Below are 14,606 nucleotides of genomic sequence, written 5' to 3'. Positions count from 1 at the left end.
CACTAGGCCAGACCGGTCGTCTATTACCTACTAATAACTTTCCTTAACGTTCACATCCTAAAACATTATAATGCACACCTTCCTTTGCGACAGGAAACGGAGCCGTAAAAAGAGCTATCTCGTGAAAGCAATGATAGATAATAAAGGTAGTAAGCGGTAATATATCTAAGCGTCCGTGGCGCACTTTCTTCCAGGGCTGGCACGCGACCGCTACTCGTGCGCAGCTAGTGATGGGACACGCCGGGTTCACGTCGATATCGATAAGCGCCAAACTAAGCTGTCCGCGAACGCGCTAAGTGAGCGTTATGAACGAAGGAGAACGAACTTACTCTGCCTCATTTTGATAAAAATGTGAGAAATGTCTAAATAATACCGATTAATTTCAGCTCTTTGGTTATTCTGTTGCTTATTTGTTGTTATTACTATGTTGTTTCTGTTATTTAACAGTAATCTGTAACCAACTATAATGTTACTTTAGAAATTATACTCCAATTACTTATACCATGTTGTAAACCATATCCGAAAAAGTAACTATGTACCTACCAAGAAAAGAAACAGCTCCAAAAATATGAAATAAAACATCGATAACAACAATCGGCGCGCACGCACCCCTATCGAGTTTACAAGTGGCACGAGCCGCGATAGTATCTATTCCGCCGATGATACAACTAGATTGTTTCACCAGAGCCTGGGTATCTATAGCACATCTATATTACCGCTGTAGCTATAAAGACTGTTAGACGGAGCGACTTGCACTTGTAGGGCGCGGGCGAAATTGATACTGCCTTTCATCCATAGATAAATGGAGTGGCCGAAAGGTTGAAAAAGATAGTAGACGCAGGACGAGAATAAATAAATGGAGCCACGCATAAATATTGAAAATATTCTTGTTAGAACAATTGATTTAATCAAATGAAGCGTGACATCGACTAATGAGCGGATGAAAATGTGTTTTGGTCTACCGTTGTAACTATAGACCAAATAGATACTCTAGCTTTAACCGACGACTATTTTTAATTACAGACAAAAACAATAAAATCAGGACACTACAAAATAACTCAACTCCGACTTTAGAAAATAAATTTGAGTACATACGTTAAAAGAGTCGAAATATTTTTTCAAAGTGCACTCTGGTGCACACCAGAGATACCAGGTTATCCCCCTTTCCCGCCATCGACACCAACGTACAATCGACCTGTTGTCGACATCGACAACTATGATCTTCAAAAGCCTTGACCTTCCAAACCACTGGCAGCACCTGTCGTCACTTTAAGCCCGTAAGTCAACATGCACGTAGCCGCACACCCACGTACGCTCACACCTGGTGAGACGTCTACACACTTGTCCACTAATGTTGTGTTTGGTTTGTATTCGGCTTGGCTCTAGGACCTATGCAAGCTTTTTTAACGCGCTGTCGACGCGCGTTTGTATCGATGTCGGCGGCCGATCGTAATACCCGCCCGATCGTAAAGTTCCTGTATAATGTTTTGACGGTAGTCCCATTAAACCAATAAATAGGTAGGATTGGTTCGTTAGATTGCTTCAGACGACCAAACTGTCCAGAGAAAGGCGACGTACGCGTGGCTCCGTCGACTCTTTCATGATCTGGCGGATATTACGATCGGCCGCCAACATCGGTATACCATATAAATACGATGGTGATTACGGTAAAACGTGCGTCGAAAAACGCGGTGTGCATAGGCCCTTAGGAAGAGACATCGGGATGATTTTCAGAATTCTGTTTCTAAATTCGCAGTGACTTAATTATTGAATAATTGTTTCAAGTTTATTTAAATTTCATTGCGCATTCCAAGACATTGTTTCAGGGAGCTGGAGATTCTCTCCCTCTCTCTGTAAATTGGTATTAGAAACATGCTTTTAATAACTAAAAGATAATAATATAATATATTGAACCCGAATGACATTCTTTAACATTGCAAACAACCGGAAGTCGTAATACAACTAAATTACGACTTTATTTTATAGCTTTTCGACATTTTTGGGTCATAATCGTTGGATAACTTTACAACACAATTCATATAAAGTATATCCATAATATCAGTTTTAATTTATTCTTACAAAGTAAGTGTAATAACAAAGTAATCTTTCTCTTAAAATATAAGTTTAAAATCGGTTGAAATGCCGGAACAACACTTAAAAGCACTTAAAGAAAAGCAACGCTTAGCAATAAACGCGTGCTAACCGAGCTTTAACTAACGGTCAGTGTTTGGTTAACGGTGACTACTGGCCTTTGGTAATTAACTCCGAGTGAACCTTTGCACTGGCAGGTGTGGCGGAATTTAGGAAGCATAACTTGTTTTGTCTGTATTTAATACGTCGTGACGTCATATGGGTAATATTTTAACCAGGGATCGGATACCGGAATTTTTTGTATGGGAACGGAAACGGTCTTTTTTCGTTCTTTGCTAATTACTTCATTTCTAATTGGGCAATCTAATAATACGAAGTCGTAACCTAAAAACACAACTGAGCCTTACATTTCGAGTATAAAATAATTCGTAAAATATGGTTATTTCTAAGTTTTTGCAAAAAACCGGTTCCGATCCCTGATTTTAACAACTCTTTTGAAAGTTGTGTATATTCAGTTTATTCAGTTTATTTATAGATTATAGATGGCAGCACCAATCTTTCTCGCTACCTATATCGTAATTCCGTAAGGAATTCGTATAGGAGGTGCAAGAGCATATTGCTTGCCCTTAGAGTTGGTCAAAGACGCCTAGTCTTAGTAAGATGGCATACTCGTATAGTCGAGAAATTGGGACGAGTTCCACCGTGGCTGGGTGGCCAAGGGGTTCAAGGCGTTAGCCCGGATTGCTAAAGACGCCGGTTCGAATCCGGCCTTCCCCACTGGAGGGCTTCGTCATTTTTTCTTCACATCTTTTCAGTTTATAATTATTTTAAAGTCACGTCTAACGTTAAAGTATTGGGCGCAATGACGTTCGTTTGGTGCATTTTTAGGCTGCTTTTCCACTGAGGCGAGGATAAGAGGAGCAGAGATGTGGATTACAGCCAATGCTTGATGAGCCCGTCTTCTCTCATCTTCCCTACTCTCCACCTCAGTGGATAGGTAGCCTAAATACCGATTGAATGTCACAGCCTCCTGCAATGATACCTTACACGACGGAACACTCAAAACATGCATAGGTAGGTAATAGGATTCGACCTCGGGTACTAAGAGTGTCAGGAAATATGTTCGCTACTACATAACGTGTTTACGGACTGAAAGCACTTATATATCTACAAAAGAAACAAGGCGTAAAGCTTTAACGCTTTCTTATTGTGTATAGGTATTAGATAATTAAGAATTTTCTTATCATGAATGAGCAAGCTGATTCAATTCTGTAAGAAGTGTGAATTCCGCATAAAAAACAGAAAATTACACTGAACATACAATTACACAAATCTCTCAGCTAACTAATTACCTACTGTAAAAGATATCGCAATTCCCGCATACTCGAGACTCTATCCATTGAACGAATAAGCACATGTTATACCGATACAAAGCAGTAACCTAGCCGCATTGCTCAAACATTGTTAGCATTACAGACCGTAAACAACCAGAGCAAAAAGACCTGCATCTCATTCGAGCACCAACGTAACCTCGGGTCTAAGTTAACCAGCTTAAAGCGCGCCAGCATCAGCGACTGGGCGTTTTCAATTTGCCTGCGTTCGGAAGCGTTCGTTGCCGCTCGGGTGTTTTAGCCCCGCCTACCTGCGCGGGCGCGTGGCGCTATCTCTATCGCTCTTAGCGAGTGGCGCGCTCAGTCTGTCTCCACGCGCCGTAGCTAACGCCTGCCACTCCCACAGAACGTTAGGCTATTTTCCAATTACTGAGCTTTTTGCTCTTGCGCCGATGCCCGGAGATAAGCTTTCTCGTTACAGAATGAGGGCCCGATTCGGATTTTGAACTAGACATCACCAAGATACGACAACGATATTTTTATAGATCTAGCCTGTCAAATTTGACATTTCCGCGATTATGGAGATAGGTACTCTGGAACGATTTCCACAATGACTAAAACGTCTCTTTATGTATTTTTATTTTTTAGATCTCAAAACGATTTTGAAACGATCTTACTACGATAATTTAACGTAAAAATGACATGGTTGCCCGAATTGAGCTGCAATAAGTTTTCTGCCAACAAACTGCTATGCAGTTTGGCAGATAAGTAACAATGATTATGTAACTTCCCCTTTTAATAATAAATAAATTTAAAAAAAAAAAAAGATATCTAGTTAAAATCTAAACTACAGGTATCTAGTACATATAGTATCGTTCTCTTCTCTAGAACGGATCTTGTTTTCCGAATACCGCGGTTAGTCGGTGTTGCGGTCGGACCAACAAAAGGTTTGACAGTAATGTTATGACGCTACTTATGTTGTTGGAAATCGATAACCTTGTTTAGAGGAACCCATTTACGAGGTTATGTTTATTTGGAGATTAAATTACGTTTGGTTTCCTGTTAAAGTAAAGGCGTAACTGATCTTATTTTATTTACCGTCAAAAATACGTTTCAGCTATGTCTGCTAAAAAAGCCAAGTGCAAATGGAACACATAGACAATTTTTATATAGTATTTTCTTTATTCTAATTCACGCTTTACCTCGTTATATTTGTTATGTTAATAATCGCTACAAGGTTGATGTGGTTGTGTTTTATCTTTCCAGAGATATACCTATAAACTAAACACTCCCTTTTTAGGGTTCCGTACCCAAAGGGTAAAAAACGGAACCCTATTACTAAGACTTCGGTGTCCGTCCGTCCGTCCGTCCGTCTGTCACCAGGCTGGTATCTCATGAACCGCGATAGCTAGACAGTTGAAATTTTCAGAAAATATCTATCTCTGTTGCCGCTATAACAACCAATACTAAAAATAAAATAAAATAAATATTTAAGGGGGGCTCCTATACAACAAACACGATTTTTTTGCTCTATTTTTTGTTGATGGTGCGGAACCCTCCGTGCGCGAGTCCGACTCGCACTTGGCCGGTTTTTGTTTATTTTGGAAGCTCATATCGCGTTTTTATTATTACATTGAGCATGATGTTCGTGCTATTATATAATTAAATAAGTACCTACATATAGTTACCATCAATTTATTTCCATCTAAAACTTTAATAGAGACCACGAAGTAAAAGTTAGAAAGTCGGACAATGGAACAAAACGACAATTGTTAAAAAACCCAAGTCTCATGACCCCTTACCTCTTACTTTTTAAAAGAAAAAGACTAACTAAAGAGTTGAGAAATGGCGATGGTCTGAGACATAATTACGAACAGCCGCGCATCGTCAGCTAAATATAAGCCAGAACCTCTTGCTTTAAAATTAATAGCAATCTTTATGGTGTAATGCTGCGCTAGTGAGGTCAGGAATTTGACTATCGATATCGATATGCCGATATGCTCAAGGGCGCAACTTGAAAGTCCGGTAATTATATCTTAGAAGTTTTAAAGTGTCGCCTTTAATATATTTTTAGCTTTAGCCGATCAACTGTAAATATGTTATGATGCATTTACTTAATAGTTATAATTAAATTGATAAAGATAGTGTGAGTGCTAGTAAAATCACAGAAATCATAGACAGGTAAGTTATAGGTATTTATAATAAGTTTATTCCTAAATGGAACTTCGTAAGGCATATTATTTATGTGAGCATAAATTGATTAACTTTCTCCGTAGCCTCTTGTAAATGTAAAGATATTTTGCCTTGCAAATTCTCAATTCAAACCTGCCTATCTAACTCCAATCCGACGCGTAAATCCCCAGCCAAGATAACCCGACATTAGCTTCGGCCTTACTAAACCCATTTACAGCATTTATTGAACTAGCACCCGATCGATAAACGCCATAATTCCCGGCTGTCACAATTTATCGAGTGCACATCACTAGCCGGGAGCAAAGGTTCCACTGAGGGCGCAGGCATCAATTTACTCGGTAGCAGCCGCGGGCGCCGGCCGCCCCTGTCATTAACCCCCCCTTCCCCCTTATCCCCCGCATGCCTCCGCATGGCCCCTGGCAACTTTAACCTTTTTTGCTCCCAACCTGTTCGCAGGATGCTGCTGTGACTATACAGGCAATTTAAAGATCATGGCCATAGGCCATACGCGGTATCTCGAGCCTGTTAACTATGGTACGTAAATATAACGTGGGCCGGTTGTATTTAAAGTTATCGCTTCGAGTCAGGGCTGCATTGTGCGGTGTACAATGAGGAGTAAAGGAATTACGGTTAATTGAATGTTGTTATTGGTATACATTTCTACTTGTTGGTACCAGCGAATGGTATATTTGTTCCAACATTTAGTATCCATAAGAAATGTTCTCATCTCCCTGTTTAATATTGAACGTGAGATATTAAAGTATCCTGATTTCTTGCAAATTTCTTAATATGATAAGATAACTATACCTAAGTAATAAGCAGTTATTTTTGTTTTAGTGCTATTTTAAGGTAGAAGTATTTTAAGCTATCGTTAAAATATAAGTACATAATAACTTCGGAATAGCACCGTTAGTAATACCGTTGTATACCGAAGAGCAATAAAAACAGCAAATAAGTATTATCATTGCAAAACACTAACAAAAACCGGGCAACCATTTTTAAACTTGACCGCCATTATCTCCGAGGCTTCTTCGCTGCGACCCTTAAAAGGAATACAAATAAAACTGGTCCGGATTCCTCCAACCTGTAATTTGACCCCCACTTAAACAATTTTCTCAAATATCATTCCGTTTCATTTGGTTCAGCCCTGACCCGCGGGCGCGCATTAGTCCCGAAACGATTCCAAAGGTAACCCCCATTAAATAAAATATGCCCCCTAACCACGGCTGAAGGTCGTCGGGGTCAGCCCGACCCTTTGTTCCTTTCTAAGAAATGTGTATCGATAAGTATGCTCATGTGATGGAGATTTTTAGATGGGTTCACTTTTTATTTGTCTACGTTTCATCCAAAATCTTGATTGATGATAGTGATAGCAGATATTTGTCGTCTCGCTGCTCACGAGACTTGAATTTGTGATAACTAACGTGTATTAAATTTACTTTTACTTGGGTACATGTACTTCGTTCTTACGAAGTATTTTTCTAATCAAGCCTAGACGCCTGTTCCATTAGGGTATCTCGGTAATAAGAACATAAACTCACTGGCTGGCAGGGATAAGGCTAATGCTTTAAAAAGAGCAAAATGTATCGCAAATTGACCTGTCCTTCAGCGCTGCGCGGGCGCAGCCGCCGACCTGTCGCCGCTAATAATTCCGTTCCCATGCTAGCGAGCGCCGGTAGCTATCTCACTTTAATTATTCATAGACTTTTTTATGCCCTGTCGCTTTTTACCGCTCGGCCGAAGCCTTATAAAAATTAAAAAACAAAATCGAACGCTCCGGCGCAATTTAAAAAAGGAATACGTCGGATGACACGGATCGAACTGAACTCTGGGCAAATGTCGCGCGGTAAAAAGTGGTCAAGCGTGGTGGAGCGAGGGGTGAGGTGAGGCTGCGCTGGGAGGGGGGGCAGGACGTCACGTAGGCGGCGCGGTTTTTGTCAACGTTCCCGCCGAGATGACGGGTCGCGGCGTCCAGCGACCCGCCTCGACTCCACGCAGCTTCTTGATACTTGCGATACACTTTTACAAGTCTCCAACTTATCTTACGACAACTCCATAGACAACATTCTGCTGAGAATGACACTTAGAATAAAAGGAAAATGTTGGCCAAATGTGAACGAATCTCTGATCTCACCAGAGACGCTTACTGTTCTATGCCTAAGAATCACTATAACTGCTTATACTGATTATGTACATACATGTAGGTAATTATATATTTTATTAAGTGACTAAATCTACGAACCGATTCAAAAATTCATAAAAGTACCGTTCTCCTTTTGTTATAGAATTCTGAAAATGGCTCTTTACATTTTGGTACCTACATATTAAAGGTACCTACGTCTGAAAGTAATGAAAATTGAGCCACTCTATTATCCCAGGCAAATTAAAACGTGTTCCTCTCACGCATTGCAAGACGCATTCCCACGCGTTTTGCCCGAAGTCTTTTCTACGAAGCATAAAAATATAAATAAGTATCAATTAATAATATAACCGCAAGTGCCAAGACCCCTCGGGGACGCGTGACAACGCGACAGGTGCAGGACTACTAATAATACGTCCGTACAGAGGGCCTACCGCGAACCACGTTCGACGTGTTACCTCCCTGTCACACTTACGTACGAATTTACAAGTGCGACCGAGAGGCAACACGTCGAACGTGGTTCGCGGTAGGCGCTCAGCTTCTTGTGAATGGCTACTTTTGTATTCGTATTCGTGATGCACTTAACGCTCGCAAAATACTTACATTGGGGATTGTTTTCGGGTAAAATTTGATAACAGTTGGTTGGTACCCTCTATTTTATGCCACCTACTGATATTTATTTATATTTATTTATTAGGTTCGCCAACAGGTGCAATACAAAAAATACTTATAAATAACAAATTATAAAATAATATTGCTAGAGTATTCACCCAATTACAGGCAAACACGGCATGCTTGTAACAGATGTTGCTTGCATATGTTTTTTTATCCTAAGTACTAAACTAGTAGGTACTAAATATAAATCAAGGTCTGATGTATAGCCAAGTTAATTAATAGAGATTTCAATACGTTTCGTTAAACAAGTTGAAAACATAAAAGACCAATAGGAAATTCAACTCGCGTAAAGCGCTAGAAAACTTACAGGTATTTATCAGTTAATAATCCAAAATACAATACAATACTCTTTATCGGCACACATATATAGGTCCGAACCTAAAATTATTCCGAAAATATATTTGTAAAGTTAAAACTGTAGGACCAATATTAACTCATCATTTGAAATAGCGCTTAAAGTTTGGCGCATTAAAAGTAGACATAATTCAAGAGGGCTTGTAGAGACATAGAACTTTTTGTTCTTAATTTCACGCATACACAAACACATTTATTTATTTTGTCTGTACAAATAGGCTCTCCGTTTTCATCAAACCATTTAATTGCCTTTATAATGGTCCCCATGATAATTAAACTACCAAATACGAAACAAACAGCCGTGGAATTTCTTTGTCGCATCATGACGACTTTTTGCGTATTAAACGACTTTTTAAGCGGCAAATTATCTACTGCACTCTGCTCGACGGTTTCCCATTGAACTATTAAACGTTTTTAAGACGTAGGTAGTACTGCAGACGCCCCTTGTAGCTGAATACCGATGCTAATTCCGATAGCCGTGTGACTTCATGCGACTATTCGATCTTGCTTACTGTTAAATAAACGATTTGTTTTATTTTTAGTGAACTGCTTATTGAACGTACCCAAAGTACCTACAGTAAAGTTTTAGTATAAATGCTAAAGAACTAACACTTACCGATAATAAGTACCTACAGAATTAAATATGATATTAAATGCATATGCTTAGTTTAGAAAGCCTTAAGCTATTCTGACTTTGTAAGTATTCCTGAAATCTGTTCTGTATAATTGACTCAGTAGAGATTCCATTAGGTACCCAAAACTCAAGTAACTATACCTACTCAAATATATGATCATTTTTTTATGTTGATTATGATTATTGACAAGCCTTTTATTTTCGATGTTACATATAAATTTACCTACTAATGCTTTTTCTATATTACACATTTTATTTCAACGTAAAACGTGTTCAAAAGTTTAGTAATTAGCGTTTCTATTCAGAAAATGTCAAAGTTGGCACAAACAAGTGGCGTTAATTTAAGCCGTAAAAGAAATGAACCTTGCGTTTCTCCTAGGCCTAATTGCTTTTTTTTTTCTCTAAATTCCGTCTAGTTTTCCCACCGGGCCAGGCACCGGAGCTCCACTTTCCCACTTTGTTAATCGCCGCCACTTAGTCACTTAGCCTTAGCTGACTTAGCTCCCATCACTTTGACCCGCTTCATAATTGCTATGCAGAAAAAACTATTTTGTAAATTGTAGGCCAGGCCCATTCTAATCCAAATTTCATGTGTCTGAAATTATATTATTTTAGGAATTTCTTTTTTCTGAGAGCGTTTTTTAAAGGAAATATCGACTTTTGAGAGAATTTAATAATAGCTTTTGTCATTAAACCGTCTTCAATTAAAACGTTTGTAATATTTAGTAACAAAACGTACTGCAGCCATACATAGTTTTAAGAAGAATCTACTAATTTCAATTAATCATCTTTCACTTATCGCTTGTATTATTGTTGTAATTTTAATTTATTGAAAGCTTCCTGATATAAATAATGGTTAATCGCACTTCTATTTGCTACATTGAAGTATGTGGTTTCATTGAACAGACGCCACCAAACCGGTATGGAATACCTTAGTCCAGCTCAATAATGCATGTAGGGCCGTCATTGCTGGCTTGTCGCCGATGGATTATCGGTATTAATCGGGAAATTACCGAATATGAAACACCCGCTGTCGCTATACAACTTGATACTTATGTGTCTTCATAATTTAGAACGATTTTTCACGATTTTTGTTTTATCTTACACGCGCATGAATAAGACACTGATAGCATGACCATGCCGTGACCACGTTACCGACTGTACATACTCGTACACTAGTAGTGTAGTGTCTCAAGTTTCATTTTCTATGTGATTGGCTTTCGGAATTACCGTTTTGGTTGATCATAAATACCTACTCACCTGTCCTAATATCGATTTAATTCAGTTATTTTTCACAAAATATTTACGCCGCATTATCTTTGTTTACAGAACTTTCGCGAGCAGAGAATCGACGGAGCCGGTCTTCCTCTCCTCACCGAAGACCACCTAACAGGCATGCTGCAGATGAAGCTAGGGCCGGCACTCAAGCTCAAAGCCGTCCTGGCGAGGAGACTTGAGCCGTGCGCGAGCTGCCAGGCACAGGCCCAAGCCAGTCCCACCAGTGTCAGGATAAACGGGGCAGCCCTGAAAGCGGAGCCCAGGAGCAACACCACCAGCCCTAGTTAGGGTTCATGTAGTATTAATTTTGTTTTTTTTTTATCATGTCGTGTTTCGTGTTTCATTTCGGCCAGGTTCGAGCGCGTTTATGGTACATACAGTCTCATGTGGATTCTAATGGTGTAAAGGTTCCGTCACACAGGCGTGTTTTCCGGGCGGCGCGTAAGCGAGGCGTGAGCGTTTTATATGTAAAAGCGGCGCGCTCCGCCTACGCTCCGCCCGGAAAACGCGTCTGTGTGACGAAGCCTTAAAAACGAATCGCGTGTTTTTGGCATTAAACGCGCTCGTGAACTTGATTTTAAAACAATTTTAAATATAACAGAATAATCAATGTCATTTATAATAGTTGAACATTTTTACTCCATATTAGTATCAAGAGCGATGAAAACGGGTACGGGCGTGAACGAATACCCGTTTTTATTTTTTTTAACATATCGAACACGAATCATGCCTGCACTAGCTAATAATACGACTCCTAAGTCATCGAGTCCACGTTTCAGTCTTCCTGTATTTGTATATGTAGATTTTGCATTTAGTTAATTATTACATTTAGGTGTACACTTAGCTTAATCTATGTAAATATAGATCGTGTATTGCCGTCCAAAATGACTTAATGAATAATTTTGTGAAGTATATTTGTGTCTAAATACTTCGCGGACCTTAAATAGTAAAATTCGGTGCTAAGACCCTGAGGGAATATAAAAACAGTAAAAGCTGTTTAAAAATGTATATAATGGCCGTTTGTAAAAATTGTTACTTATATATTTTGAGGCTACTATAATCTACATCTATACAGGGTCACAAAGATATACTGTATATACATACATAGTTTGTAAAGATGTATATTTACGTCACTGTATCATAGCATTTAATACACCTGAAAAAAGCTCAGTATATTGATACCGACTACAGTAATATTACTTAGTACATAATGCGATTGTGTAATTTAGTATAAATAAAACCTTTTTCAGACCCGCATAATATTTTCCTGTATAAAAGATGTAAATAAGTACGTTCCACTTGTGACTAGTTTTCAGTTCTATTTTACTGTAGAGATAAATACAATGTAACGAGTAGGTTTTTACCTGTGGTAATCTCCTTAATTGCCAAAATAGTGTATGTTCAGCAACATATAGACAATACGTATGTATACATACAATATGTTAGAGTAACGTGATGGACAAGCGAGAAAAAACTTTTCTTTGAAAGGCACGATATAATTTTTCTATTTTATTAAAACATTATACAGTACGTCTTCCAACACATAAATCAGCTAACAACAGTAAATATTACTGAAATCATAATAATCCTAGCATAATCGCAACACATACGATTTAAAAATAAATGTAAAGGTGCTATTTTGGTGATAAAAATCTTTGCACGTGCCTTAAAATAAATAGTCTTCCTAAAACGAAAATATATTCAGATATTAAAGTATTACGGTTCTACGCTTTAAATCAGTTAATACAATAATACTTAATTATTAATGATAATTGAAAATATAAATAGGTGATGTTATTTTAGCATTATATTCAAGAATCAGTGCTTTTATTATGTAACTAACGTATAGTAGGACCAGTGACTTACGAATGAATGTTTATAATGTGTGTAATGTTTGTTTCATGTGATTTAAGAGATGACAATAGTGTAGATATTAAATAGAGGTAGTTGGTTTGTTTCATAAAATAAATTGCTTGACAATCTATTTATGAGACAAATCAAACAACTCAATTTATCTGATGAGTTCCAAACGTGACACGAGTCCATTTTTTGTTTCAATTTAGTAATTATTACGGAGAAGATTTACAAGTATATTTCCCTGTCATTAAATATAGTTTTAATCTTTTAAAACTACATCTATCTTTTTTACTATAAAAACTACATTAATGACAGTGAAATGGGCTTTGATACTAAAAGATAGACTAAACTTTGTAAGCTAACATATAATTTCAAATTGCCGGTAGCATAAAAACGCCATATGGGTATGAGACATTTTCGCGAAAACGCATAAGTAAATGAAACTATTAATTTGGTGCTTAATCTTTTTATATTTACTATTCATATAACGTTATTTTACTACCGGCTGAATCATAAAACTTAGTCTATTTCGATTCCGAAGTTACTAAATTTGTAATATAAATCAGTAAGTGAAACAATAAAAAAAAAATATTTTTTTCCTAATGATTTCCAGAAGTCTAAAGTGGAATAATTCAATTTTGCTACGAGAATTAGAGCTACGAAACGTTCTACAAATGCTACGTCGTAGTTCACTCGTGTAAGAACGTGCTTTCAATAAAATTAAGAATTCTGTTCTTAATTTTAACAACAGAAAAACGAAACGTAATATACTCTTAATATTACGAGTATATATTATTGTGTAATTCAAAATATACTCGTATAATGAACATACGGTATTTCTATGTCTATGTTATATTTTGAAATCCGGGACTCGTGTCGCAGGGGAGTGACAGACGCTCTATATTAACATCACTATCTCCTTCTAAATAGCATCATTAAAGCAAGACAGCTAGTGTTAATATTGACACTGCCGTTCGAAATAGCAATGCTAAATAGGAAACATATTGAATGCGTCTTTTGAATGGCGGTACAGTGTCTGATAACTCAAAGACTTGTCTTATGTTATTATTAGAATAATTATGTTTAACAAGGTATTAGTCACTTGTTTCTTCGCATTGTACTTAGTTTATGAATGTGCTTGTTTATCTGTTTACGGACATTTGGGTCCGATTTTATGTGGAAAGAATTAAAATGATGAATATTGAGATATTTATGTTGTTTTATTCTTATTTTTCTACAAAACAATATACACTTATTTTACTGTCTTTAAATTAATTTGAACATAAACTTAGAAAATTATAGAGAGTTTTTACGTACCTTAAGTCTAAGTATAATACAGAAATAATATGATATTTAAATCACTAGCGATATCTATCACTATCACTAGATATGTATATAGTACCTAATAATACCGATACAAAATATTTTAAATACAAGTGTGAATCAACTATTTAGTGTCACTCGTTGCCATAATTACAGATGTGGTGAACAATCCTTTGGCATCGTATTTTATCGGAAACGTTCATATTTGTTATGCCACTTCAGTCAACCTCTGTACTTTTTGTACTTACTGAGGCTAACAACACGTTCGTGGGCGTTTTTTTTTTTGTTGTCCCCTACACTTTTTTTTCAAATTTGGGATTTTTTATGTTATTTCTACTCAGAATCACGAGCTCTTTCTATCCTAATAGGAGAAAAAAAGTGTCCTAAGATTTTTATTTCCATTCCATCACCATTTTTCATAGACTTTGTATGGCGGTCGCGCAATGGAAAGATCGAAAAATGTATGGAAATTTTGGGACACTTTTTTTCTCCTATTAGGATAGAAACAGCTCGTGATTCTGAGTAGAAAGAACATAAAAAATCCCAAATTTGAAAAAAAAGTGTAGGGGACAACAAAAAAAAACGCCCTCGTGCGTTTACGTTTCCGTGAAAATACGATTCTGTTTGTAGGCGCTTTTCTCTACATACGGGTTAGTAGTTTGTGTATTCGGATAGGTACCCAATTCCGTATCACTTCCAAATGTCGGGTAATTCCGAAAATCATCCATCA

At 37.5% G+C, this 14,606-nt stretch overlaps 1 protein-coding gene across 3 annotated transcripts in view; it reads left to right on the top strand.

Annotated features, from left to right (window-relative positions):
- LOC134653089 (polyhomeotic-like protein 2) overlaps positions 1 to 11,065 on the top strand; it is a 211,567-nt gene extending 200,502 nt beyond the window's left edge. For all 3 annotated transcript variants that reach the window (XM_063508385.1, XM_063508382.1, XM_063508384.1), the window contains one exon: positions 10,748 to 11,065. In XM_063508385.1, the coding sequence (XP_063364455.1) occupies positions 10,748 to 10,984 (237 nt within the window). In that variant the 3' untranslated portion in view covers positions 10,985 to 11,065. The remainder of the gene's footprint in view (positions 1 to 10,747) is intronic.
- The last annotated feature ends 3,541 nt before the right edge of the window (positions 11,066 to 14,606 follow it).

The sequence above is a fragment of the Cydia amplana genome, chromosome 12 (assembly GCF_948474715.1).
Source record: "Cydia amplana chromosome 12, ilCydAmpl1.1, whole genome shotgun sequence".
In the NCBI taxonomy this organism is placed as follows: Eukaryota; Metazoa; Arthropoda; class Insecta; order Lepidoptera; family Tortricidae; genus Cydia; species Cydia amplana.
The sequence above is the reverse complement of the archived record's forward strand: the minus strand, read 5'-3'. Positions and strand labels throughout refer to the sequence as shown.